The sequence below is a fragment of the Polypterus senegalus genome, chromosome 1 (genome assembly GCF_016835505.1).
Source record: "Polypterus senegalus isolate Bchr_013 chromosome 1, ASM1683550v1, whole genome shotgun sequence".
Taxonomy (NCBI): domain Eukaryota; kingdom Metazoa; phylum Chordata; class Cladistia; order Polypteriformes; family Polypteridae; genus Polypterus; species Polypterus senegalus.
The window spans coordinates 100667571-100692827 of record NC_053154.1 but is presented as its reverse complement, the minus strand read 5'-3'; the positions used below and the strand labels follow the sequence as shown (position 1 = coordinate 100692827).

The following is a 25257-nucleotide window of genomic DNA, read 5'->3' as shown; positions in this document are numbered from 1 at the left end:
CTTTCCGTGTCCTTTTCTTTCAGAAACATGTTGCATATTTTCTGTTATATGTCTTTATCCTATGTTTTAGATTGTTTCCGCTTACACGCGAGTCATGTCTCTTCTAGTACTGTTGTCAGGTTTTGATACAAATCTCTTGCCTGTTCTGGCACATGTAATGTCTCCTTCATCAGGAGCGTTAATTCACCTGTGCTATTCGTGTCCTTTCCTTTCAGAAGAATATGTTTCTATATTTTCTGGTATGTAAGTGTCACATTCATAAATGTGAGTCTGCCTTCTTGACATGAGTGTTATGTATTTTTAGGTATGTACTAAGTTTCCCTGGCATGCATTTCATCTCTTATTCACTTTCCTAACATGTCTTTTCCAGCATATGTGTCATATCTCCTCTGCTAAGCATGGGACATTCCTATTACAGATGGCATTTTTCTTTTGAAATCCGCATCACATCCTCTTGGTACTGTATGTGTGCTTTGTCTCTACCCTGTACTAGTTGACTGTCTCCACTTACAATATAAGTGTCTCCTCCGACGTGTGAAACATAAGTGCATAAATACAGTATATGCTGCACTCACCAGAGATACTTCTGTCTGATGTAACATGTGTTCTACAGTATGTGTTATTTGACTTGAATGTTACATGTTCACAGATACAATCTGTTTCATCTGTCTTCTGATAGGTGTGATGTGCTCTGGCTGCTCTGAAACACTTAGCTAAAGTGTTTCAGTGGGGAGACTGCAGAGTTCAACCACAGACATAGTGAAAGGGGAAGTTTAGCTAAATCTGTCACGACAGCAAATTTGATGTTCTTTTAGTGTTGGGGGCGTAATCAGTAAGCTGGCCAGACAACTTGCCTTTTAAAGACTTCATGAGAGAAATGTTGAGAAATAGGAGAGACAGGATCCTTGACCAGAGGCTTCTGTGTGACAAGCAGGTTCCTTCGGTCTTCATCATTCTAGCCAGGCTTGGTTGAGCTCTGAGGGGCAATGTGATATCCTGCAAATTGGTACACATCAAAAGGAGCTGATAGGTGACCAAGCCACGTTCACAAGAAAATGTAGCAAACCACAGTAAGGTTACTTAAGATGGACAGATTTTAAATGCTTGCCCTCTCCAATTTCACATTCTAATGAAATGTGACAGACTGTATATATCACAGGAGATGGAGACAACACAGCGCACATACCAGGGGGTACGTGACATATGTATCAGAACAAATAAAGCACAAATATAAATAGACAAGTGACACAAGTATCACAAGACTTGATCTTGACAAGAGATACAAGCTGCATAGCACACACTTCAGATGAGACTGAACACATACAGTATACAGTATGTAAGAAGAAGAGGTCGGTGTTCTAGAAGACACATTTATATCTGTAATGAAATGGGAGAAGCCATGATACCCATAACTGAGAACATATGGAAAATGTGTGTCAGCAGTGACAGAGCACGCACATCCAAGGAGCTTTGACTGAAAAGACCCAACACACATTCCACACAAATCAGAGGTTACATGACACACATACTCTGTTAGAAGAGATTTGTGCAGTCCTGGCCAACTTACTGCTTACATCCTCAACTTAAAATGAAGAGCAGATCTGCTGCCCTGTCAGATTTAGCTAAACTTCCCCTTTCACTGTGTGTCTGTGGTTTAACACTGTAATGTTCCCACTCATCTGGACTTCACTATAAGCTCATTTGATAATTACTTCAAAAACAGACGAGCATAGAGAGGAACAGAGAGATCGAGATGGTGTGAAATTGGGTTGTGGTACTGGCCCCATGTTTTCATTCCAGTTAATTTGTAGCCATTCATCCATTTTGTAAACTCACTTTTTCTAATATAGAGTCATCCAAACCTTGCAGTCTTTGACATGAGGCTGAGTAGAACGCAAGTCATCTGTAGGGTATTCTTATGGACATACTCAAAGTCAAGCCAAATAGATTTAAGAGTCTACAAGTAACCTAAATGGAAACGTACCAAGACATAAAACATACCTTGACGTACAGTAAGTGTGAAATTATACAATTGTTTAATATGCTATTGTTGATTCTAGACAGTTACTTTAACCTGTTTATTTTCACTAAATATGTACAGTATATGATGACCATTATATCCCTCTAATTGCAAAAAGAAACATAAAAAAGTCCCTAGCAGGCTCAATACAAGACTGATTGTTATGCGTCTGGTGGGGTGGCTTTTCATTCACTAACTTCAGAAAACTATGTTCCTACCGTGCTCCTGGCTGGAGAGTCTTGAATCCAACTCACTTAGAGCTCCTGTTAGAAGTCCTGTCTATTACAAGTACTTATCCATAGTACAATTGTTTACAGAAAAAGCAGAAACTTGAATCTTTGTGGTTTAGGTTCCAGGACCTTAGCCACTGTGCCACACTGCCTGTTCTGCCCTGTAAGTATTGCTTCCTAATAAATGGTTCAAGTGTTTTCTAAGTGGATACCAGTCCAGTGGCAATGATGTGAAATTTGGAAAGTCCAAAAGCAATCAATGTAATACAGAAAGTGAGAGAACATGAGGTCAGGAATGAGCAGGAGACAACAGCCAGAAAGGCAATGAAGGCCATAACAGCAAAATATTACATGCAAGGCAGAACTCAAAAACAAACAAGACTCAGAATCCTAACTCCCTAAACAGATTTTATTTTGTAACTGAATGCACAGATTTTTTCTTACCAATCCCAAAATGTGGTAGCGTTTGTAATGACTAGGTCCCAAGCTCTAAAAGTGTTCCAAAGCACATTGTCAAAAAATGCCCTCTACAGCTAGAAAGAAGAGCAAGCGCAGAATCCTTATATATAAAAATATTTATTCTTCACAAGAAAAATGCTCTGCAATACTGTGAAGCTGCAAAGAGCACACCGAGCACGCCAATCCAAAAGCAGACAAAGTCCCTAAATAGTATACAAAGAGAGGTAACTCACACAGCACAGTAGAAAACACAAGGAAACTCACTGACTCCCAAGCCGATTCGAAATGAACGGCCAAGAAATGTGGGAGACCCTCTGGGTTTATAGTGCAGAGGGCAGTGCTTAATGGTGATAGCCCACCCACAAAACACATAGAATATAATACAGGCAGCCTACATACTGTACATAGTCAGAAGTCAGAAACAAAAAATAATGCATACAATCAACAAAAGTAACAGTAACATAAATTAAAGATCGGGAATGAACAAAATAGACATAACACAAGAATCTGAACCCCAGCTGGGGGGTATCCTGTCAGAAATATAACAGCAATGGGGTAATGTCACTACAGTAATAGTAATATGGTTGTGGCAGTTCAAAATCATACTGTATATGAAATGGTGACACCTATGATAAAAAAATGCAGAATGGAAGTGGTGTAAAAATGAATGCTCTGATGGATGTGAAAATAAAAATACTAAATGCATGCAGAAATAGACCCCACATAATCTGATACTTTCAAATCATAACATAAAGGCCTCTTCCTAAAAAAAGTAGTACAAGTATAATTCCTTCACATTGGACTCTTTTATTAGCTTTAGTTTGAATAGCATCATTATAGTTATTTGTTTACATCACTCATGACAGAATTTGCTGAACAAAACCTTGCTGGATTTGTGATTATACTTTGAAAACGGTCCAATACTTTGAAGCCTCACCATTTTTAAAGTTTTGCTGGGGGTGACAGATATCACATACGATTAATATTGTTTGGCCTCAAACTGTTTATAAAATGTATGGCTTTTGCATTGCCACATTGGTTGTACAGTATATATTGTTCACTTCTCTTGAGTTTTCTTCACGCTTAACTGTGTTGCAAAAGAAAAGCCTTTAACACCTTGGGATTGCTTTTTGTCATGAATCTGGGTTTGGGTGTCCAGGGATGTTCCATTTTTGGACTATGCTTTTGCAGTTGTTTTCTTTATTATTGTATTTGAGATGAAACCCTTTCACATTGTGTGTTTTGGTTGGTGGCTTGAGTTTCGTGACACTATTCACAAATTCACAGATATATCTTTTACAGTAGTAAAAAAGTCATGTGACAAACTGTACCATGGTTTCCAGCCTGTGTAAAATGGTGATGCACAACTTCTGGCATTCAGACTTTCATTAATAATAAACAACTTTGAGATATGGAGAGTTGCTGTACCACCAGAATCAGTGGGGGAATGTTTCCAATATACTGTAATAAGACTTACAAAACAGTTTTCATATGTTGTCAAAAAATGTGCTATATGACTCTTTAGTGTAGACCGTGGATGAACATTCACTATAAAAGATCAAGGCACTGGAACCTGATTTTCGCATAAATTAAGATAGGAAGTGCATGGTGTCATCTTGCCAACACAAAACTTGTATGTCATGGAAATTAAAAACTATATCAATCTGATGTCACTTCTGAGTGTGTTGCCACATATTGAGTGAGCTTTGTTATACAGCACATGATGATCCTAATAAATGCATTTTGCATAATTAATACACGATCAAGCACTGCTGCTCCACTGCTTCAGAGTCCAAAATTTCAATTTAAGCCTGAGCGCTGTCTGTCGTGAGTTTTCATTTCTGCTTGTGTCTGCACGGGTTTTCCATTAACATCCAAACATGTCTGTTAGGTTAATTGACAATTCAACATCGCACCAGGGTAAGTGAATTTCTTTTGTGGACTGGTGTTCTGTTCCCTTCTTGCTTCCAATGCCGATGGCTCCTTTCAACACAGAACTAGAGAAGCTGGTGATGGATGCATACATGAGATGTACACTAACATTTAGCTAAGTTAGTGAGCGATATATTTTTTATTTTACTTAATATTTTGACTAACAGCCTTTTTCAGCTGAATAAGTCTTTAAGCCAATGTAGAAAATGAGAAAATGTTCACATATAAAGAATTTTTTTCTTGTGTAAACTGATAATTATGAAATGCAATGATTATTTAGCTAATATACATATAGAAGGAATTATTGCTGTTTAAGGCAAAGTGAAAGTTCAGATTGGCCGTTCCACTGGTGCTTTAGTGAAAGATCAAATAAACTACAGCAGGAGTTCACTACATGTATATACTGTAATTGTGTTCCTTCGTGCTATAAATACAGTACATAACGCAGTAGTAGTTCATAAGCAGACCTGTAAACTACATCAGAAATAGCTTTATCTCAGGATATACAGTTACTGCCACCATTTAAGTCGTAAAGAAAAATATTTTTAGAACCTACTTCGTACACTTGCTTGAAAGTTTAAGCATTTGAAACTAGACAAAAGTAAATATAAATTCCATGCTCAGTGTGTTTTATAAATATGCTTTCAATGTCCTGAACACAAAAAACAGGAATTGGACATTAGAACCATTCTTTTGTTGTGCTAGAAAGTATTTAACTGGAAAATTTCTAAATGTTTATAAAGGTGGACATATATATTTTACTGCTAGCTTTAATAGAAACGTCAGCTCCTAAGCTTTGATGATGGCACGACTTTGGCCTTGTAGTTGAGATGCCCTGGGCTAGACACTGCAGGGCTCCTTTTTGAAGACACCGAATTAAACTGTAAAGAGTGAGCACAGTTGCAGATCTGACAGATCCATTGTCACTAGCTGGTACACTCATCTTGCCTTTTCAAAAATAATGGCAACTGTCAGAGCTCCTGATGACTTCTCACGAATGCGCAATTTAACTAAACTTGGAAATAAATATAGCTGACGGCTTTAAAAGACATTAAATACAGTTTTTCATTTATTTTGCATAATAAAAATAAACTGATTTTGCATGCATGACTGTTTCCTGCCTTGTACCCAGTGTAAATTAGATTAAGTGGTGTTGATGATATTATGTTATATTATGCATGAGTTTTAAAAATGTGCTTTATTCACAACAAACGGATTTTTAGATTACTTTAATTCATGCGAGTAGGGCACAGTGATCTATGTTCGTTTTTTTCTTAGTTTAAAATTCTTGATAATGTGATCCAGTGCATGAAGCAGAACGGAATTATTGGTGGCCCTCTATTTCTGACAGTACAGTGACATTTGATCAGATAGTTGAGGGTGGACTTTCCCTCTTGAAGATTTCAAAAGTGTTTATGCACACTGGTATGCTAAGAAAGCCAAGCTGGTTTGGTGAAACATTAAACATCGTGATACAATGACAATTGATCAAAGTGCAGGAGGTCTCCGTGAAGATTTCTGAAGAGGTGATGGTACAGAAACGCTAAGAAGAGATGCCAGTACTCTATGTCGAAACTGGAAAAGGTGCAGGTACTGCGTACCGGGGAGTACTGGCCCACTCCCAGCATTGATGTGATCTGAATTAGGTGTCCAGTTGACCTTTTCAAGCTATGTTGTCATTCTGCTACTTGCTTGAATATGGCTGTAGTCTTGAGTGCATATCTTGTCAGTGATTTAGAGATTATGCAATTATAAAGTTTAAAGCTACAGTTCTCATTTAATGTGAAGTAACAAGGGAAGTAATAATGCTACATTTTAAATTAATTCTTGGAAAGCTTATAGTTACTCTACATTACCGTGCACTTAACATACCAACACACTTTAGTTTTTTACAGTGCCTTTCTGTGGTACACATCATCCCAAGAAATGTAACATGTATATAAATATGCCACAACTCTTAGCTTATATTGGAGCTTAGATGAATTAAATGTGTCTAGCATCATTTGGAACCTTCTGATATAAAAGGGCTTAATTGGACTGCAACCTTAGATTAGATTACAACTTTATATGTACCATTCAGGGAAATGTGGCTTTTTACAGAAGCTCTTTAAATAAATGAATAAATAGATAGATAGATAGATAGATAGATAGATAGATAATTTTTTTTTTTAATTTTAAACAGACCTTTATTAACAATTATAACAGAATTGCAGTCAAATTAACAGTCAAAATTAAACAACATTTAATAACACTGTTTTCCTACTCATACTTTAATACTAGACATTCATCTTCCAAGGAGCATAAAACATCATTTACAGCCCATATTTCTCTAAATATATCTAATTGATTAATAAGTTTAAAATATGCAAATTCGATTCTCAATCTCCTATGAAGGAGGACCTTAAACATTAACAGAGCATCAGTAGTTTTCATGTCTTTATCTCTATTTCTTCTCGTTTTTAACGTTGCCATCTTGGCCTGGCCTACCAAAAAATTGCCAAGTAAACATTGTCTTTTACAAACTCTTGACACCGACATTCCAAAAATATAAATGAGGTTATTAAATACAATTCCCAAATCCATCAACAATAAATCAAGAAAATGCAGCAGTGGTTGTAATCGGGTACAATACAGAAATAAATGATAAACTGTTTCTTTCTGAAGGCAGAATGGACACTGATCTGTTATGCTGGCACCAATGGTTTTTAAAAATGAATTGGTGCCCACTGCTACATGTAGAATCCTCCACTGCAAGTCCCCAACTCTTTTCTCAATTGGCGGTTTATATAAAGTCCTCCATGCTGGAGATGTCGTGTCATGCAGACACAGAGTGTTCCTCCAGAGGGTATCAGTCATGTCTTTCAAATACATAAAATGGGACACTTTAAGGCACCAGTCATACAGTTCTTTTTCTGACAAATTTTGGAACGAAATTCCATTTATGTGATTAATTTTTAAAATTGAGTTATTAGAACTGATAAAATCTTTTATATTTGGTTTAACTGTAATGACACATTCAGGAGGTTCTGCCTCTTTTATGAGATCTCCTGAGAAAAAAATCCTCACACAGGGTACCTGCTCCTAATTGCACTAAAGAGTCTTTAAGTTTGTTGATTATCGACCCCCCAAGACGGACAGACCTAATCCCAAGCTCATGTGCCACAGCTGCCCCAGACTTCCACTGGTTGCTGACTGGATCAATAAAGTCAGCTACTTTAGTAAAGCCTTTGTTCATAAGCAGTGAGTTTAAACTGACCGAGTCAAACTCCAAGATTGGATTCCATATTACCGGTTCTTCTAGATAGATAGATAGATAGATAGATAGATAGATAGATAGATAGATAGATAGATAGATAGATAGATAGATAGATAGATAGATAGATAGATAGATAGATAGATAGATAGATAGATAGATAGATAGATAGATAGATAGATCATTCAGTGAGGTTTTCACAATACAGCATATAGGCATATACACATACATTTACAGTATATAATGTAGTGTGACTTAATCTTCCTTGTTACACTTCTGAACAATAGATAGTTTATTTCATTAAGAGGGTCAAAATCTGGAAAAAGATCCCACTGATCTTTACAGTCTCTCAATGTCTGATGTTACCTCACTCTCTTAAATGCTCTCCTTCAGTCTGTCATTTTTGGGTTTATTTTTCACTATCAATTACTCAGCTTGGAGTTTCTTTACACATTTCTGCTGAATAATTCACTGGTTGAAAGTACTAAGTGTCAGTGTGTCAGAAAGAGGATGTACAGCATTGCTCATAATGGCACTCAGTTTTGTTTTAACTCTCTCCTTTGCTGCTACCTCCAGGGGGTCCAGAGTGCATCCTATAGCTAAGTCTGCCCTTTTAATACACTTCTTGATTCTGTGGGAGTCTCTCTGTGATAGTACCAGCATAGTCCATCACAGCATGGTAAATCACACTGGCCGTCAGGCAGATGTAAAGTATGTCACTACCCAAATTAAAGCAACACATTCTCCGAAATAATTCGCCTGCTCTGCCCTTTGTTATTTAGTACCTCTGTGTTCTGAGACCAGTCCAACCTGTCATTGATGTGGACCTCCAAGTACTTGTAGGAGTTCACCACCTCTACATCCCCGCATGGAATAGTGACCAGACATAGAAGCTCTTTGGTGCGGCAAAAGTCAATAACCAGTTCCTTGGTATTTTGATGTTAAATTGCAGACAATTCTCTTTGCACCAAGAAGCAAAGTTCTCCACATGACTCCTATACTCTATCTCATCCCCCATAGTGATACACCCCATAAGTAAGTGACATAACCTGGTGTTATATTTATAGTCGGTGGTGTACAGAGTGAAGGGAAATGGAGACAGGCCCGTTCCTTTTAGTGCTCCAGTGTTGCTGACATCCATATCAGAGACACAGTCCTTGAGTCTCACAGACTGCAGTCTGTCCAACAGGTAGTCCATTATCCAGGACACCATAGGCTCATCCATCAGCATATCTCTGAGTTTACCCTTTAGGGTGGATGGTATTGCAGGCACGGGAGAAATCAAAAAACATAATCCTCACAATGCTGCCAGCTTTGTATAGGTGAGAACAAGCTTTGTGGAGCAGATAGATAATCACATGCTCAACTCCAGTCTTTGTCCAGTAGTCAAACTGCACTGGGCCCATGTGATCTAACACAAGAGAACTTATGTAGTCCAGGGCCAGCCACTCAAAGGTCTACACGATGTGAGACATGCCACTGGTCTCTAGGCATTAGCTGAAGAGGCCCCTGCCTAATTTGGAAGTGGAACAATGCAGGATGTTTTCCACAGCAACAGCACTTTCTGGAGCCTTAGGGATAGACTAAGTAGGTGACAGAGGGTAGTACAGGCCTTATGGCCTTAAAGACTGATTCCTGCAGGTCCCACGGCTTTTCCTGTGTATAGCTCCCTCAGTTGTCACCTTACTTGGTTTTAACTGATGAACAACCCATACTGTAGAAGGGATAGCAAGAGGAAATTGGTCATTGGAAGAAGGTGGCAGTGGGAGGTAAAGTCTATTAAAAAAAAACTTCAGCACATTAGCTTTGTTCACATCCTCTTCTAGCACCTGAGTTCTGGATGGCTTGAGTTCAGTAGTTATGCCAATCATTTCCAGAAATCTTTCATGTTATTTTGAATCAGTCTGTTTTTTTATTCTAGTTTTGTAATCCTCTCCTTCACTCAGCTTTTTCTTTAGCACTTACTGGGTGTCCTTCAGAGCCTTATTGTCACTTAATTTAAATACTCTTTTATTCTCATCAGGAGACTTTTTAGCTCCTTAGTAATCCAAGGTTTGTTGTTTGGAAAGCAACTCACTGGCTTTGTGTCGTCACAAAAGTCCCTCGATATCATCCCCTTGTGAGTCGTGCATCATTTCCCAGTTTGTCATTTGAAAGCAGTCATTCCGAGCCATTTCAGCCTCTGGGTTCCACTTCCTCACTGTACTGGTGGTAACAGGTTGCTGTCTAATAACAGCTTGTAGACAGAAGTAATACAAATCAGGTTGGGATCAAATCTGCCCAAATGTGCAAGTAGTTTACACTTCAAGGCATTTTTTAACATTTCAAAAGACCAAGTCCAGCTTGTTAGTTCCTGAAGTGGAACATGATACAAACTGATACAAGTTTGTTATAGTTCTTTCCAAAGCCACATGGTTGAAGTCACCACGTATGATAGCTGCAGGGTCAGAATGATTGTCTACCTTAATTAAAGACATATTTTTTCCAGTTTCTCTGTATTGGTGTCAATCCAAAAACTACAAACTCAGTTTTCTAAATTTATTTGGAATGTATCAAGGTTTTATGAATGTTACTAGAGGATCTTTTTTTTCTTGCTTTTAAGATATGCATCCTCATCATGACATTCATTTTACTGTTCTGTTTATTTAAGCCATTATTTAGTTTAACACTGAAGACTTTACACATTTACTGTACACTCCACAAGGTAAAATTTAAGGTGAAAACTCCACCTAACAAACATGAATTAATAGGAAAGTGACAAAAGAGAGTTAAGCTATGGTAAAATGTCAAATGTTTCTACATTTCTTATAAATGCAAACCTCACACTTAAGCACTTTTCTGAAGTAAGAAAGAAAAAGAAAGATAATTAAATTTAGAGGTAAAATGACTGGCTTATTATCATGCTGGAGCCTGCAGCCACAGTGAAGCTAAGTACTGAACTTAAGGACAATTGCAGTTGACTATGCAACCAGAATTTTCATAAAATTGATTCACGGATAATCCTGTAATGCCTGCACAATAAATCAGAAAGAATTGATTGGGGACAAGGTGCAAAATCCTACGTAGTGATTTCAACCCAGTTTCTTGAAGCTATGATACAACAGCACCAAGCACCACACTGCCCTACAAGAAGTGTCCAAAATTATTAAAACCACATTGAATAGACTTACAAAGACTAGAAAGAGGCCAAAAGTCATTGTGTGCTGTAATGAATAAACAAGTGAAAGAGTGGATGCAGCAGATAGAACAAATAACGGGGGAGAATTTTTTTATAAAGCTTTTTGTCTAAAGTCGGAGGCCATTAGAGAATTTCCTTTAAACATGTGCCTCAGCACACTGATCCAAAGTCTCCTTTGTTTGAAAAAGTGTCTGCTGATTTCCCCTTAATTTCCACCTGGGTCCTCAAGTACTGTATGCATTTCACTATTTAACTGGAAGAATTCTGCCATAAGTCAACTTTATTTCTGCATTTGAGAGTTTTGAAGACCTAGATTAGGCCCCATGTTTTCTTCACTGTTGAAGACTGAACAGGTCCATGCCCCTTTGCCTGTCAGAGTAGGTCAAGCCTTTAAGTCCATTGTTGTCATTGTCCATCTTGATTCTGGAACAGAGACCAGACTTATGCAGGGCTCCAGTCTAATTATTCTACAGAGTTGACAGAGATATATGACCTGCATGCGCATTATTTCCTTCTTATAAATACTGTGACCCCGAACAGGGAGTATGAAGCTCTTTCGGATTGGTGGAGGATTTTGTCGTGTTTGTTTGCTAACAGCCATGCCACAGATGCCTTCTATCTTGCTTATTCTCACATTTTACCATTGGTTTTCAGGTACAGTACTTACAGAAGTACTGCCTGGCCTACCCTCCTGTGGTCCAACCCAGCTCAGATGAGGAGGACATAGAGAGAAGAAGCCCCCCTTTTGAGGTATCTGATGGAGAGAATGATCTGACAGAACACAATGTGTGCATTAGCAATGCCGAAGCAGGTGAGTGAGTTGGAAGAAGCTAGCATTTTATGTCAAGTTGAGAAACAGCCAGACAGACATCATCTCTTTTGTCTCCACAGGCAGCAAAAAGAAGATCCGTTTGTACCAGTTCCTGCTGGACTTGCTGCGAAATGGGGACATGAAGGAGAGTATTTGGTGGGTGGACAAAGACAAAGGAACATTCCAATTCTCATCCAAACACAAGGAGATTCTAGCCCATCGCTGGGGGGTACAGAAGGGCAACCGCAAGAAAATGACGTACCAGAAAATGGCCAGAGCACTAAGGAACTACGGGAAGACAGGGGAGGTGAAAAAAGTGAAGAAAAAGCTAACATACCAGTTCAGTGGGGAGGTCCTGGGCAAGGCACCCGCTGAGCGGAAGATGTACCCACATTGACAGAGTTGACCGTCCCTTTGTAAAGAACAAATGTGTGGACTCTCTGGGTAGCAAAACAAGGACTGAACCATTTATTCTTTTTTGTTTTAAATTAAAATCAAATATATATTTAATTTTACTCTACTTCCAGTAAGTATCTGATTTCTCCAGAACTTTTTGGTGGTAAGTACTGTAAGCCACTTTCAACTCTTGTGAAACTAGCACTGCGCAGCAAAGCAGAGCAGTTTATGGATTATCCTGCAGAACATTTGAATCTGTGGTTTGTATCACGTAGACCCTCGTTTTTCTTGTAACATACCCCGACTATAAAGTTGTGTATCCAAGATTCCAGGACTGTTAAGCTAAATTTGTCAAAATATGTAAGTCACCAGGATTGTTTGGTTGGGCTTGCTAGCAGAGAAATTTGTCTCTAATCCATGAAGATTGATGGCATATACCTGCCAATAATTTTTCCAGCATGACCATTTAGATTCTGTTTTCAGGCCCCTGCTTCTTTCTGAAAGTTTGGATAGCAGCCATCTTCACATTTCCTGCAAGACATCTGGACTACTGGGATATGCCTCTCAGGTTTTGTTTTGTCTTACATGGAATCTCACGTTATTGTATTTATATGGTAAGATGTTTAGAATTTTATGGGATGTTGGACAGAGTCTAAATTCACTTGTAAGACACTGGACCTTTTCTCGTTATCTTTCGGACTCTGAAGCACCGAGAATATTTAGCTATTTCTGATGGATTCTGATTTGCCTTTTAAGTCTCTACATATAATGAATATCATCTGATGGACTCTGCTTTCTCTCTTGGACTGGTACTCTGCATGATATGGTATTTTTCTGGGATGTATTGCCCAGAGTCTGAATTTTTGTTAAGGACATGTTTAGCTATGCCTTTAAATCTCTCATTACAGGGTGTAGAGAACGTTGCCCTATTTGTGGAGACTTGTGGGTTTTGTCTGTCAGATTTAGAATTCCCTTGTAAGACATTTCAACTGTTCAGCTATTTCTGTCAGATCCTCATTTTTCTTGTAAAATTCGAAAGGGGAAGTTGAACCTTGTTGACCTATTTGCTCAGAACAACATCCAGCCATAAACCCTTTTTTGCCACTTTTTCTTCGATAATTAACATATGTATTTTTTGTAATTTCGTGAGCATAAAATAAAATGAAAAACAGATAGATGCATTTTCCCACCAAGATCAAACTTTTCTAAAACACACTAAAAATCTCATTGATTTAGCTTGTGCCAAACAACAAAATTATACTTATAAACAGTATAGCTTTAAAATATTAGCTGTTCTGATACTTCTCACCAGTACATGTATATCACACATAATTATATTATTTAGCCGTTTTCATTCATCATTTTCAATCGCTCCTCAAGAGAGAACATATGAAGCGGATGCATTTCTGTGCACATCTGTTGCACAGAGATTTTGTGACTCCGAAATTTCACCATGTAAGTAAAAGAACATTTGACTTAATATTAAAGCACTGAGTACTTCATGAGAAGAAATATAGTTTAATATTTTATTTACAAGGCTTTTTTGGACTTGAGTAGAGGACTAAAGTATGTTTATAAGGTACGTAAGGGTGTCATGTGGGGTATCAATGGTGAACAAGGGGTAGACTAAGCTTGGTAAAGTATATAATTTTATTAAAGACAATGGAAGCAAAAACAGTTCGAGTGTCAGCACAAGGCTGAGTATGTGTTATAATGAGCCCAAAAATGATGAAACTGCACGTTAAATCTATTTGGCTATCTCTGTGATACCTAGATATCACCTGCAAAATTCAAAATCATTGGACTTTGACAGAATTTCATTTCACTGTATTGTTGGAGTGTGTCTGTTTGACCCTGATGTTTTCTTCTGACTTTTTATTTTTTTTTCTTTCAATGACTTTCTTGGTGCATTTCACACAGTATGATTTCTCCTCCAGGCTGGTTTGGACTGTATTTGCAAGGCGCTGGCCTCCCCAGCAAAGCAAAGGAATATTTGGACATGTCTGTTGTTTGTGAGAGACCCCAAGACTGCTGAAGTATGTCCTAAAGACTGCAATTTCTTTGATAGTACCTCAGTAATGTTAAATTAAATTTGGGACAGTTTTGGTATTCTTTCAGTTTTGATGTCTAAAGTTGTGCTGGATTTTCAACTCAGTGGCTGGAGATGCAAACTATAACAATCGTATTTAAACAATTGGGCTTTTGTATATATTGTAGCAGTTATGATGTAGAAAACGTGAAAGGGTTGCAGGCTGATGTGGAGTAGCTTGCACTCAGTAACAATATTTCCTAATTTATCATCGCCTTTTTTTGTAGAGAACAAGCATTAAATACAGCAAAGTGTTTCCTTATGGGTTTGCCTTTGTCTTCTCACTAATAAAAAGATTTGTGTTGTGAAGCGGTTTCTCGATATTTATTTCAAAAACAGATTTCTGGCACTCTATTACCACAAACACTTACAACACACTCACCACCTATATTTAGACCATTAACCATCTCACTTTTTTTACTGTCCAAAACCAGAAAGAAAAAACAACAGACGTATGGGTAGAGATGAGGGAATTAAACGGCGCAGTTTTCTCTGCCCTGCTAGTACAAAAGGAAAAGTATCGCTCTGACTTAAATAAGAGGTTCTGTCCTTTTGGCCTGAGCCCTGACTAAGTCAAAGACTGGCATTGGTATATTTACCTTCTCAATTTGATGTCCTCTTTCTCTTACTTTTAGTCAGGAGGCTTCAATTGCATTGAAACAGCTTGGTAATGAATGTGCACACGATGAAAGAACTTTTTTTGTTTTTTCTTCAACTTACCACACTTCCTCATTGCTGTCCTTTTCCCAGGGTAACTTCCCCAAACATTGTCGTCTTCAATGATATTCACTTTCCCTCTCCTTCTTTCTTTGGTTTTGCTTCACGTATTCTCCATCCTTCCCTTATATGTACCGAGTTTGACTACACACATTCTTATTTCCTAGAACACCAGTCAGGGTTGTCAAATTTATCAGGCCACAAAAAGTGCAAGAATTAAAAAAAAAAAACAGTTATCCCCCCAACAAAAGCTCATCAGAGTTAGTTGAGACCATCTTTACTTTATTTTCACTCTCTTGCCATTCATTCAATTTATCAACACACAGGAGGGGCTGATTTCCCAGTTGGTGTGGTCCTTGTTACCTGGTGTAGTCTTAAACTCTTGGTAATGTGTGGACTTCACCCTAAAGGTTCCAAATCCATAATCTCTGTTGACATTACTCCTTCACTTCCATTCATCTTTCTTGAAGAAAAGCAATTGTGGAGGGAGTGCAAGTCTTATGTTTAGTATATTAGGGTGTATCAACATAGGGAGTTTGGGTGATTCTCTATAAAAATAATTGCTCAGAAAAATGACATATCTAGTGTTAAACATTGTAGGTGAGACTATAGAATGGTCATAATAATCACGTTGTGGTCTGCTAGTGTAGAAATTCCCACTTTCAACCAAATGTTAGCTCTTCATCGACTTGTCTTATGGAGAGCCCTGGAGTTGAGCTTGATTCATGTGGTTGTGTGGATGTCCAGTGCTAGGTGAAAGGACGGTATCATTGGGGGGATAGAACAATACACTACCATTTTTTTTTCTTTATTTCTGTAACCCAAATACATCCATCCATCCATCCATCCATTTTCTAACCCGCTGAATCTGAATACAGGGTCACGGGGGTCTGCTGGAGCCAATCCCAGCCATAGTTAAATTCTCCGATTGTTTAAAATGTGAAAAGTCTTCTCTATGTAAAAAGTACAATGCGGGTCTCTGCCAATGTTAGGCTAATTTAATCTGTATGAAAATGGCAGGGGTCGTGTATCATAGATGACACAAATTTATGTTTCTTATGTCATTCTTTATTTTGATGAAAAACGCATAATCTAAAGTAGGGGTGTCCAACCCTGGTCCTGGTGGGCCGCAATGGCTGCAGATTTTCATTCGTACCCTTTTTCTAATCAGCAAGCAGTTTTAATGGCTAATTAACTCTTTTTCCCTTCATTTTAATAGCCCTGTTTTCAATGATTCAGTCCTCTGAATTGATTCCTTTATTCATTAAATGGCAGCCAAACAGAAATGAGATGTGAAACGAGCTGAGAGATGACCAGCTAAATGGGAATGTCAAACTCCAGCCAGTTTCTTAATAAGAAGTCAATTCCTGCTGTTAATTAAAGTCGTTATTGAATATCATGACTTGTTGCTGCTCTCATTCTACCACAGCAGACTGTTGGTTTTCTGTTTTTTCTAAGACCACCATCAAGATGTTTTGATGACCTGAGCAGACCGATATGACTGAGACATTCTCCTTTATTTATTTTCAGGTTAGCTGGTGTGACAGAGAGGGGGGGGCGCTGTCGTCCCCTTGAACCCTCAGATCAGACATCAGACACCAGGTTAAAGTCCAGTGAATTATTTTATTTGGACAAATACGTGTACAAAGCACCTCCACCTCCACTATCCAATAATAAATCAATAATCACAATACAATTCACAATAACAATAATCCTCCACACCTCCCAGCAACTCAGTCACCCTTCCTCCCAACTCGGACCAAAGCTGGGATCTCCCACAGTCCTTTTTAAAGTCCTTGACCCAGAAGTGTTTCTCTCACCATGTGACTTTGCAACACTTCCGGGTCGGACGAAAACTCCTTTTTTCTTCAATCTGGAAGTACGTCATTTCTTCTGTCACCATGACTGGGACGTACTTCTGGGCTGTAGGGAAAATATTCCTTGATCCTCCCTGTGCTGTCCTCTGGCAGCCCCCATGGTATCCAGCAGGGTTGAGAATAAAGACTCCATTGTCCATGATTCCCTGCTGGAATTCGGGGCACCTCCATGCTGCAGGGAGGGCTCCATCTGGCGGCCTAGGGGTATTGGCTGGGAAGAATGGAAGGCCATATACCACACTGGTCATGTGATGGCTTGTTGTGTTTCTCATTATTGTTTGGCTGCTCATTAAGGCAAAACAAACAACTAAGGGGTCTGAGTCACGTCAATTATAAAACTAAGGCAAGACAAGTTAATCAGCAGCAAAAACAGCTCATTAATTAAGAAGATGGTCAGAATGAAAACACTGCAGCCACTGCAGCCCACCAGGACTGGAGTTGGATACCCCTGATCTAAAAGAAAAATACCTCAAAATAAGAGGTTTTTAACACAAAAAGTAGACCAAATGGGAATGAAAATGTCCAATCTGGCAACTATACCATCAGCCCTTCCTTTCTCTGCGTTTTCCTGACTTTTCTGTCGTAGTAACTACAGTGTGTTTTCCACTATTGCACTTTCTTCCTTGTAGCCTTTCTAGCAACCGTTGATGAAAAATATTTGTAATAATAATATTAATAATTAAAACTAACTGTAGGCACTTCTGTGAAGGCCACTCATTACTACTAAATGTTGTGATCACATTTCCATTTGGAGTTATGAAAACGTCCACATGGAGATAAGAAAATAAGAAACTCTCAAAGTCAGATCACAAAGGTTCAAAGCAGAAGGACACAAGATGGCTGAGCCAAAGGACTGATGCATACAGTGTAACAGGCAGAGCATTCTGGTTGGGCGTCTCCCTGAGGTCAGCCGTCATTGCCCACCATCGTTTGAGTAGCTGGTCTAGAAAGATTAATCCTTGAGGCTCTTACCGTAGCTCCTGTGCTACACAGCAAGGCAGATAATGAGGTAGATATAAAGAGGAAGTTCTTGCACGTAAGGGAAGTGCAAAATAAAAATGGTTACACCGAAAGCCACCTATTGTTTTCAGTCCTGCTTTCACATGCTAGGCCCTGCCACCACTCTTCCATTTGAGTCCCCTTTCCAGCAAATCCGTTGAGTAGTGTGTGCTGATCTGATGCTCTCAGAGGTTAGACATTTAAAGAAGTCAAAATTTAGAGTGCAAAGTTTAATGTAATATACAGTCAGTCCCCAGCATCTTGGTCAGTTTTACTTTCACTTTTTACTTCTTATTTAATTGGAGTCTTGAGTGTGGTGCCATTTCACAAGTCAGGTAAATAATTGCAGAGAAACTGCACTTCCTTTCATGTCTTAGTTCACCTACACCTTTAATTGCCCAAAAAGCGAACACACTTTTGATGCTTAAAATGGAAAAAATGTCAACACACCCCAATTTTTCCAAGAATGACGAGTCTCAGGTACCACAAGCTGAAGGCTTTTATTCTGCACTATGAAGTCCACATAACAAGGAGCCCAACTTCTCTCATGGAGAGATATAAAGAGGATGAAGGGTAAGCGAGCAGGTAAGAGTGATTCAGGCAAAGTCTGTCGCTTGCAAGACAGCAGCCAGCCTGAGGACTTCCCTAATTCAATCTAAGTGCCATTCTGTGACACATTACTGAGGAGGAGAACGCTTCAGCACAAAGCATGTACTTTATTTATCCAGGTAAGCATTGCATCAGTAAGACTATGTAAGAAATAGTTTATAGGGTGGTCCAGATCTAATTATGCAATTTTCATTACGCTATAACTTTATTACATCGAAAATCACCTGAAAAATCTCAGACCATCGAGAAGTGTGCGAACTGACAACAAAAAGAATCGTCTTCGCGCCGAACTGGAATCGTCCCCGCATAAATCAAAGTCATCTAGACGATCTGGATCTGCATAATTAGATCTGGACCACCCTGTCGAAATGTCTGGGAATGGAAAGCATTTACAAACGCTTCTGACGTCATAACATGTTTTCATTATTATTTTTCTTATTTTCATCCATGTATCTGTCTATTTTCTGCACCACTTTATCCAATACTAGCTGTGTAAGCCTGTGCTGTAAAAAGCCCGGGGTCTTAGAGACTATTGAAATCGTCAGAAAAAAAACAGAAATGTAGTGATGTCAGGTAATTGAAAGGAATTACTCTGGGCGTCTCTCTCCTAGGAGGATTCATTTTACCGACATGCTTGCATCGCTTGTGCATTAGCAGCTAAGAGAGTGTGCCTTTCTTCAAAGGTTTCATTTTGCAGACGTGCTTGCCTCCCTTGTGCATTAGCGGTGGGATGAAAAGTAAAAGGGATACCATTTTGCTGATGTTAGCGACTAAGCGACTTTATCTTTCTTCTGAGCTTTCGTTTTGCTGACATGCTGGCCTCACTTGTGTTATTAGCGGCTAAGTGAGTTTTCTGTTTCCTCGGAGGTGGAGCACTTACCCCGACTCTACCTCTCACCTCATGGCCGGACAGACACACACACTTTCAGGCATAGACATTCATATATAACATAAGGTTGTCGAAGGGAGGAATGAATCTTTGGGGGACTCCAGGTCAACACAATGAGGTGACCACTTAATGCAAAATATGCACATTTGGAGTGTGGCAGTTAGCCAGAGTACGCAGACAAAACTGACATGGACAAAGAGACAATTTACAAAGTATGTGCAGATATCAATACTATTTCATGAATCGCACAAAGACACTGTAGCACTGTAATATACAGCTGACCTCTCCACTGTATGGAATTGACCTGATGATATTATTGTTTGACTGCCCACTGCAGGGGTTTTATTGCATTTAAAAGAAAGGCTATAGAATACAAGAATAAACTGAAAGACTTAACATTTCTGACCTCTGGATTTGGCACAACCTGATTGGAATATCTTATTATCTTACCCTGCATGGCACATTGCAATAAACTATTACTCAGTGTCTCATTCTTTCTGTCACTCTCCATCTCTGGCCTTATATCTCTCCACATTGTGATTCTCTGCCCCAAGCCGGCACCACAATAAGAGAAAACATCTGACAAGCAGTAGCCACTAAATTCCATCTGGGATTTACTTTCAGCATAATCCCCTAAAAAATCCCATCTGCCAAGTTAAAAAAACTCTCTAGGATTCTTTGGAAAATTTCAGGTCAATGCCCACTCATAACGTTAAAGGGGCGGGCCTCCACTTCCAAACCTGGTCAATCCAGTTCAAGTGTACACAAGGTCAAGTTGAAGTGTATTATTGAGTAAGAGCTGCCTATCATGGCAACATCATGCAAAAGGCAGGAACTAAGAAGTTCAAGTACCCAACCATCACAGCCTATATTCACACACACGCTCAGACTCCCAAAGGAGCAATTCAGAGATCACTAGTCTAATACACGTCCTTAGGATGTGAGAGGGGAACTTGGACTGCAAGGAGACAAGGAGAAAGTGCAAACTCTGCAGACGGGAGCCAGAAGAGGATTAAAGGTGACCTAAAACACTTTTTAGTGACTTTCCTCTATACTGGAGGACAGAGCCCTACGTGAACCAAGTAAGCTATCTCTGCTGCCACCTACTGGCTGGAAGAAACAACAATGTCTTCCTGCTTGTTCTCATGAGCAATTTTCTTCAGTGCTTTTATGGCACCATCCCTAGTTATTAAGGAAGCTTCCATCAGGCCACACGTCTGTTCATCTGCCAGTGTGGAGTTCTCTATCCCAGTCTTGAACCCGCTGGTAAGATGAGGAAAAAAAATAACATACAGTTCAGATCATATTCATTCTGAAACGGTATTACACTGTGGACAACATCTGTCAAAACTGCACACAAACTGCTACAAGTGAAGTGATTGTAGTTTTGAAGAATTAACATTTTAAAATTAAACATTAACCCTCTTAAATCCTTTATGTAAGTTTGTTAAGTTACAATATTTTTCCTTTGTTCATTTTTTAATCGACCATACGACCTGTGAATAGAAGCTGTCCCTCAATCTGCTGGTGTGAGATTGCGAGTCCCAGTGATCCTGTACCTTTAGCCAGAAAGGAGGAGCAGAAAATCAACAGGGTGGCTGAGGTCGTGATTAACATTGCATGTCTTTCTGTGGCAGAGAGACTTGTATTTGTCCCGGAGAGAAGGCTGTGCTGCTTTCACCACCCTTTGCAATGCTTTACAGTCTTTGACAGAGCAGGTTTTGTACCAGGATGAGACGCAACCAATGAGGATGGACTCCATGTGCACCTGTTGAAGTCTGTGAGAACAGATGGAGAAAGGTGGGGTTTCTGTGGACCTTTGAAGCTGTAATGGCATTGGAACATCTTCTTGACAAGAGCCAAAATATGTTGTGCCCAGTTCATTGGTAATAGTTACTCCAGAAAATTTAAAGCTGGTCACTCTTTTAACAGAATCCCCCTCCAATAAACTTGCAAAAAGCAGGGTGGTCTGCCTTCTGCTACACTCTTAAAAATAATGGTGCCAGGGTGGTTCTTCAGAGCAATGCTGCTGGGAAACCATTTATGGTTCCTGAAAGACCCAACCACTTGAAGTTTCCAGAAAGGGCTTTAATTTATTTTAACAGACTCCAAAAAATAAGCATGAATAGATGGTAACCGATTTGTGAAATACGAATGGCTCTTGATTTCAAAATGACTCCTGCTGCATACAACAACACAGGCTAAGTTCAGTGTCCTGCTAGGTAGCCTTCCATACATTAAATATTTCAGTTTTATTCTACATACATACAGGAAATTTTTCAAAGCACAAAGAACCCTTCCCAGAGTGAAATAGTGCTTTGCCAAGCAATGGTGCACCAAAAACACCCTACACAACCCAGTAAAGAATCATACAGTACCTTTAAAGAACCAGTATTTGTAAAAGTGTACCTGAAGTATAAGACCATCTCCCTGGTTTTGCTGACATTAAGAATGAGGTTGTTGCCCTCAGCAGCTAAACCTCTTCTCTGTATGCCATCTCATTTTTGTTAATGATCAGTCTGATAATGGTGGAGCCATCAGATTTAATGATGGGTTTGGAGGGGTGTTTGGCCACATAGTCAATGGTGAACAACGAGTACAAAAGGGGAGCTCATCACACCACCCTCTGGTCTGTTGAAGGTCAGCATGGAGGATGTGATGCTGAGGTTTATTGGTTAAAAGATCCAAAGTCCAGTTGCAGAGGGAAGCAATAAGTCAGAAACTGGGGAGTCTGGTGGTCTGCTTTGCTTGTACAGCAATCTTAAATGCTGAGCTGTAGTCTATAAACAGAACTCAGGGGTAAGAATTGTTAATTCGCCAAATGTGCCAGGATGGCATGGAGTGCACCAGGTATGGCATCCTCTGTGGAACAGTTTTGATGATATTCAAACTGGAGGAGACAATGACTATCTGGAATTTTCTCTTAATGAGTCCCAGCACCAGCCTTTCAAAACACATCATTGCAATGGGAATGTGTGCCACTGGCCTGTCATCACCCAGAAAGGCCACTTTCATTTTCTTAAGCACTGGGATAATTGCCCATTTGAAACAGGCAGGGCATACAGATTCTCTCAGTGAAATATTAAAGATGTCAATGAAGATGGCTGGTTTTTGGTTTCTATAGATTTTTAAAACACATCCTGAAATTCTGTCCAGACTGGATGCCATATAAATATTAACTTATTTAAACGTTATCCTTATGTTTTGTACAAAAACAAAGAAGGATGACCCATGTATTGCTGTAGGCATTTGAATGGCAGGCTGCATGTTATTACAATCAAAGCAGGCACAAAAAACATTAAATACATCAGTAAAGAAACTTGCTGTTGAGGTTGGATTACAACAACAACATTTATTTCTATAGCACATTTTCATACAAACAATGTAGCTCAAAGTGCTTAGGTGGATTAGGTTTTAGATTGTAGTCTGTACGTATTTCTGATCCCTGTCAAAGTCTGCATGAATTACAGCTGCTGCATTCAACCACTTTGATTGCTTTTCTGAGTTTGAATCTTCTATTTTATGTTTCCATATAACCATTTTGAAATGTATGTGCCTTCATTAAATTCCTGATGTCACCAGTGATGCATGGGTTCTTATTATAAAATACTAGCCAACCCGCGGCGTACCATACGCCGCAAAATCAGGCCGGTTTTTTAATGATTTTTAAGCACAGGGAGAAAATTAACATTTGAAAATTTGGAAATGTAATAAATCAGCAAGAAAAGCAACATTGTAACAATGCACGGAACGAACCAACACACAATCGTCCGTGTGGTGCTCAGGCGCGGAGGGTGGAACGGGAGGAGAGGAGAAGGACGTCCACTCGGCTCCCTCCGTCATGCTAGTCTGCTGATTTCTCGTCCAGTATGAACTGCCTGCTCATGTGCCCACCTCCAACTCGTCACTCGAGTCGTTGTCGTGTTTGCACAGTCCAGATGCAGCTGTGACTCACGTAGACTTTTCATTGCTCTGTGCGGTTTTTGCTGCCTTTCTATATATAATCCACCAAGACACCCGACCACGGTAGTAGCGAGGTGGGACGGGGGTGTGTACAAAGTGCAGGAGCATCTAAGAAGACGCATGTTTGTCACGGATGCGAATTGCTGTATGTAGCGTGTAAAACAGTTTGCTATGGTGCACGCGGTCATGCGTCATAACCGAAAACTCGGTTTTTAAAGACTGCTTACTTCATTGTGTATACGACTGTAGGTGAATGAAAAGATGTAACTCTGGAGAGGGCAACATACAATACAGCGTTTTACATGCTGCATACAGCGATTCACATTTGCGACAAATTGTTTTACACGCTGCATACAGCAATTTACATCCGCGACAAATATGAATCTTCTTAGATGGTGCTGTCGCGTCCACCCACGCTCTCGAAGCATACACACTGCCTGGTCATGTGACCGCTCGCAAGAGCAACTAACAGAGACTCGCCCACCAACTGTAAGACCATGGGATACCCCTCGCAAACTGCTCTACACGCCGCATACAGCGATTCACATCTGCAACAAACAAACTGTTATACACACTGCATACAGCGATTCACAGCCGCGACATGATTTTTCTTAGATGGTCCTGTCGCGTCCACCCTCGCACTCGAAGCATACACACTGCCTGGTCATGTGCCTGGTCGCAAGAGCAACTGACAGAGACCCGGCCACCAAGTCTAAGACCATGGGAAACCCCTCGGAAACTGTTTTACACGCTGCATATACCGATTCACTTCCGTGAGAAACATGCCTCTATGAACAGTCAACGTGGCTCAGAGCTGCGTGTGGACTCTACGACAGACGAACATAAATGACGCTGTTTTTCCTGTGTCGTCGCGTCCGAGTTGGTGGGCGTGGTTCTGCGAGTTGTCGTTGTATCCAATGGTCTTAGAGTTGGTGGGCGTGGCTCTTTCCTGCATGCGCCATGGGTGCGTGCGGCGGCTTAGTGAATCCATGCCCCATCCGGCGTGCTTTCCATGGTTGTCTTGCCTTAGTGAATTATATATATAGATGTGGATTGTATCATAGGAACACAGTTGCCTTCATATTTTTTGATAACTCGTTATGATGTGTGCACACTCATCCAGTCTCTAAACATGTCCCAGTTTACACATATAAACAGACCAGCAGCTTTTCCTTTATTTCTTTTGTCCAGCATTGAACTTCATTTCTTGCTGGCTTCTAACATTTCAGTCTCAGCTCGCAAGTTCACAACATAACCATCCAAGGTAGGGTGCAGTAGTGGATGGTAAGTGTCTTTTACTAAGGTGTTGCAGTGATCCAGAGTATTAGCACAACCCCATGAGGCAGCTGTCATGCTGGTTAAATTTAGTATAAACATTAAATTAAAATTGGCTTTGTTGAAGTCATGAGCATCACTAAATAATGTTCATATTTCATAATAATATTGTACAGATTATTCAGTGCATTGTGGATAAAGTATTCATGTTTGGGGAATGTAAATAGCAACCAGAAAAATGCTGGAGAACTTCCTCAGAAGTGACATTTTATCAATAAACATTCCAGATCAGGTTAATATTTTTGGAGACAATTTTAATGGTCATGCTTTTACCTGACAGTTTAACCCTAGTACTCATACCCTGTCGTACGCAAGTTCTCCGCTCAGTTTTGCAGACTGGCGGCACCCAGCGTCAAAGCAGTGCTACTGTTCCTGTGTGGTTACCCTTTATTTCTTAGAACCACATTCCTGCCGAGGCTTTATAAATACACTGAAACTAACCGCATATTGTTTATTAATGTAATGCATCTGATTGTAGATTTCCTGTAACAATATAATGG

At 39.6% G+C, this 25257-nt stretch overlaps 1 protein-coding gene across 1 annotated transcript in view; it reads left to right on the top strand.

Moving 5' to 3' along the window:
- The window catches only part of spi1b (Spi-1 proto-oncogene b), a 28951-nt gene extending 14274 nt beyond the window's left edge, over positions 1 to 14677 (top strand). The window contains exons 4-5 of the mRNA XM_039754176.1: positions 11727 to 11883; positions 11964 to 14677. Coding sequence (XP_039610110.1) covers positions 11727 to 11883; positions 11964 to 12280 — 474 coding nt within the window. The 3' untranslated portion in view covers positions 12281 to 14677. The remainder of the gene's footprint in view (positions 1 to 11726; positions 11884 to 11963) is intronic.
- Positions 14678 to 25257: the final 10580 nt, after the last annotated feature.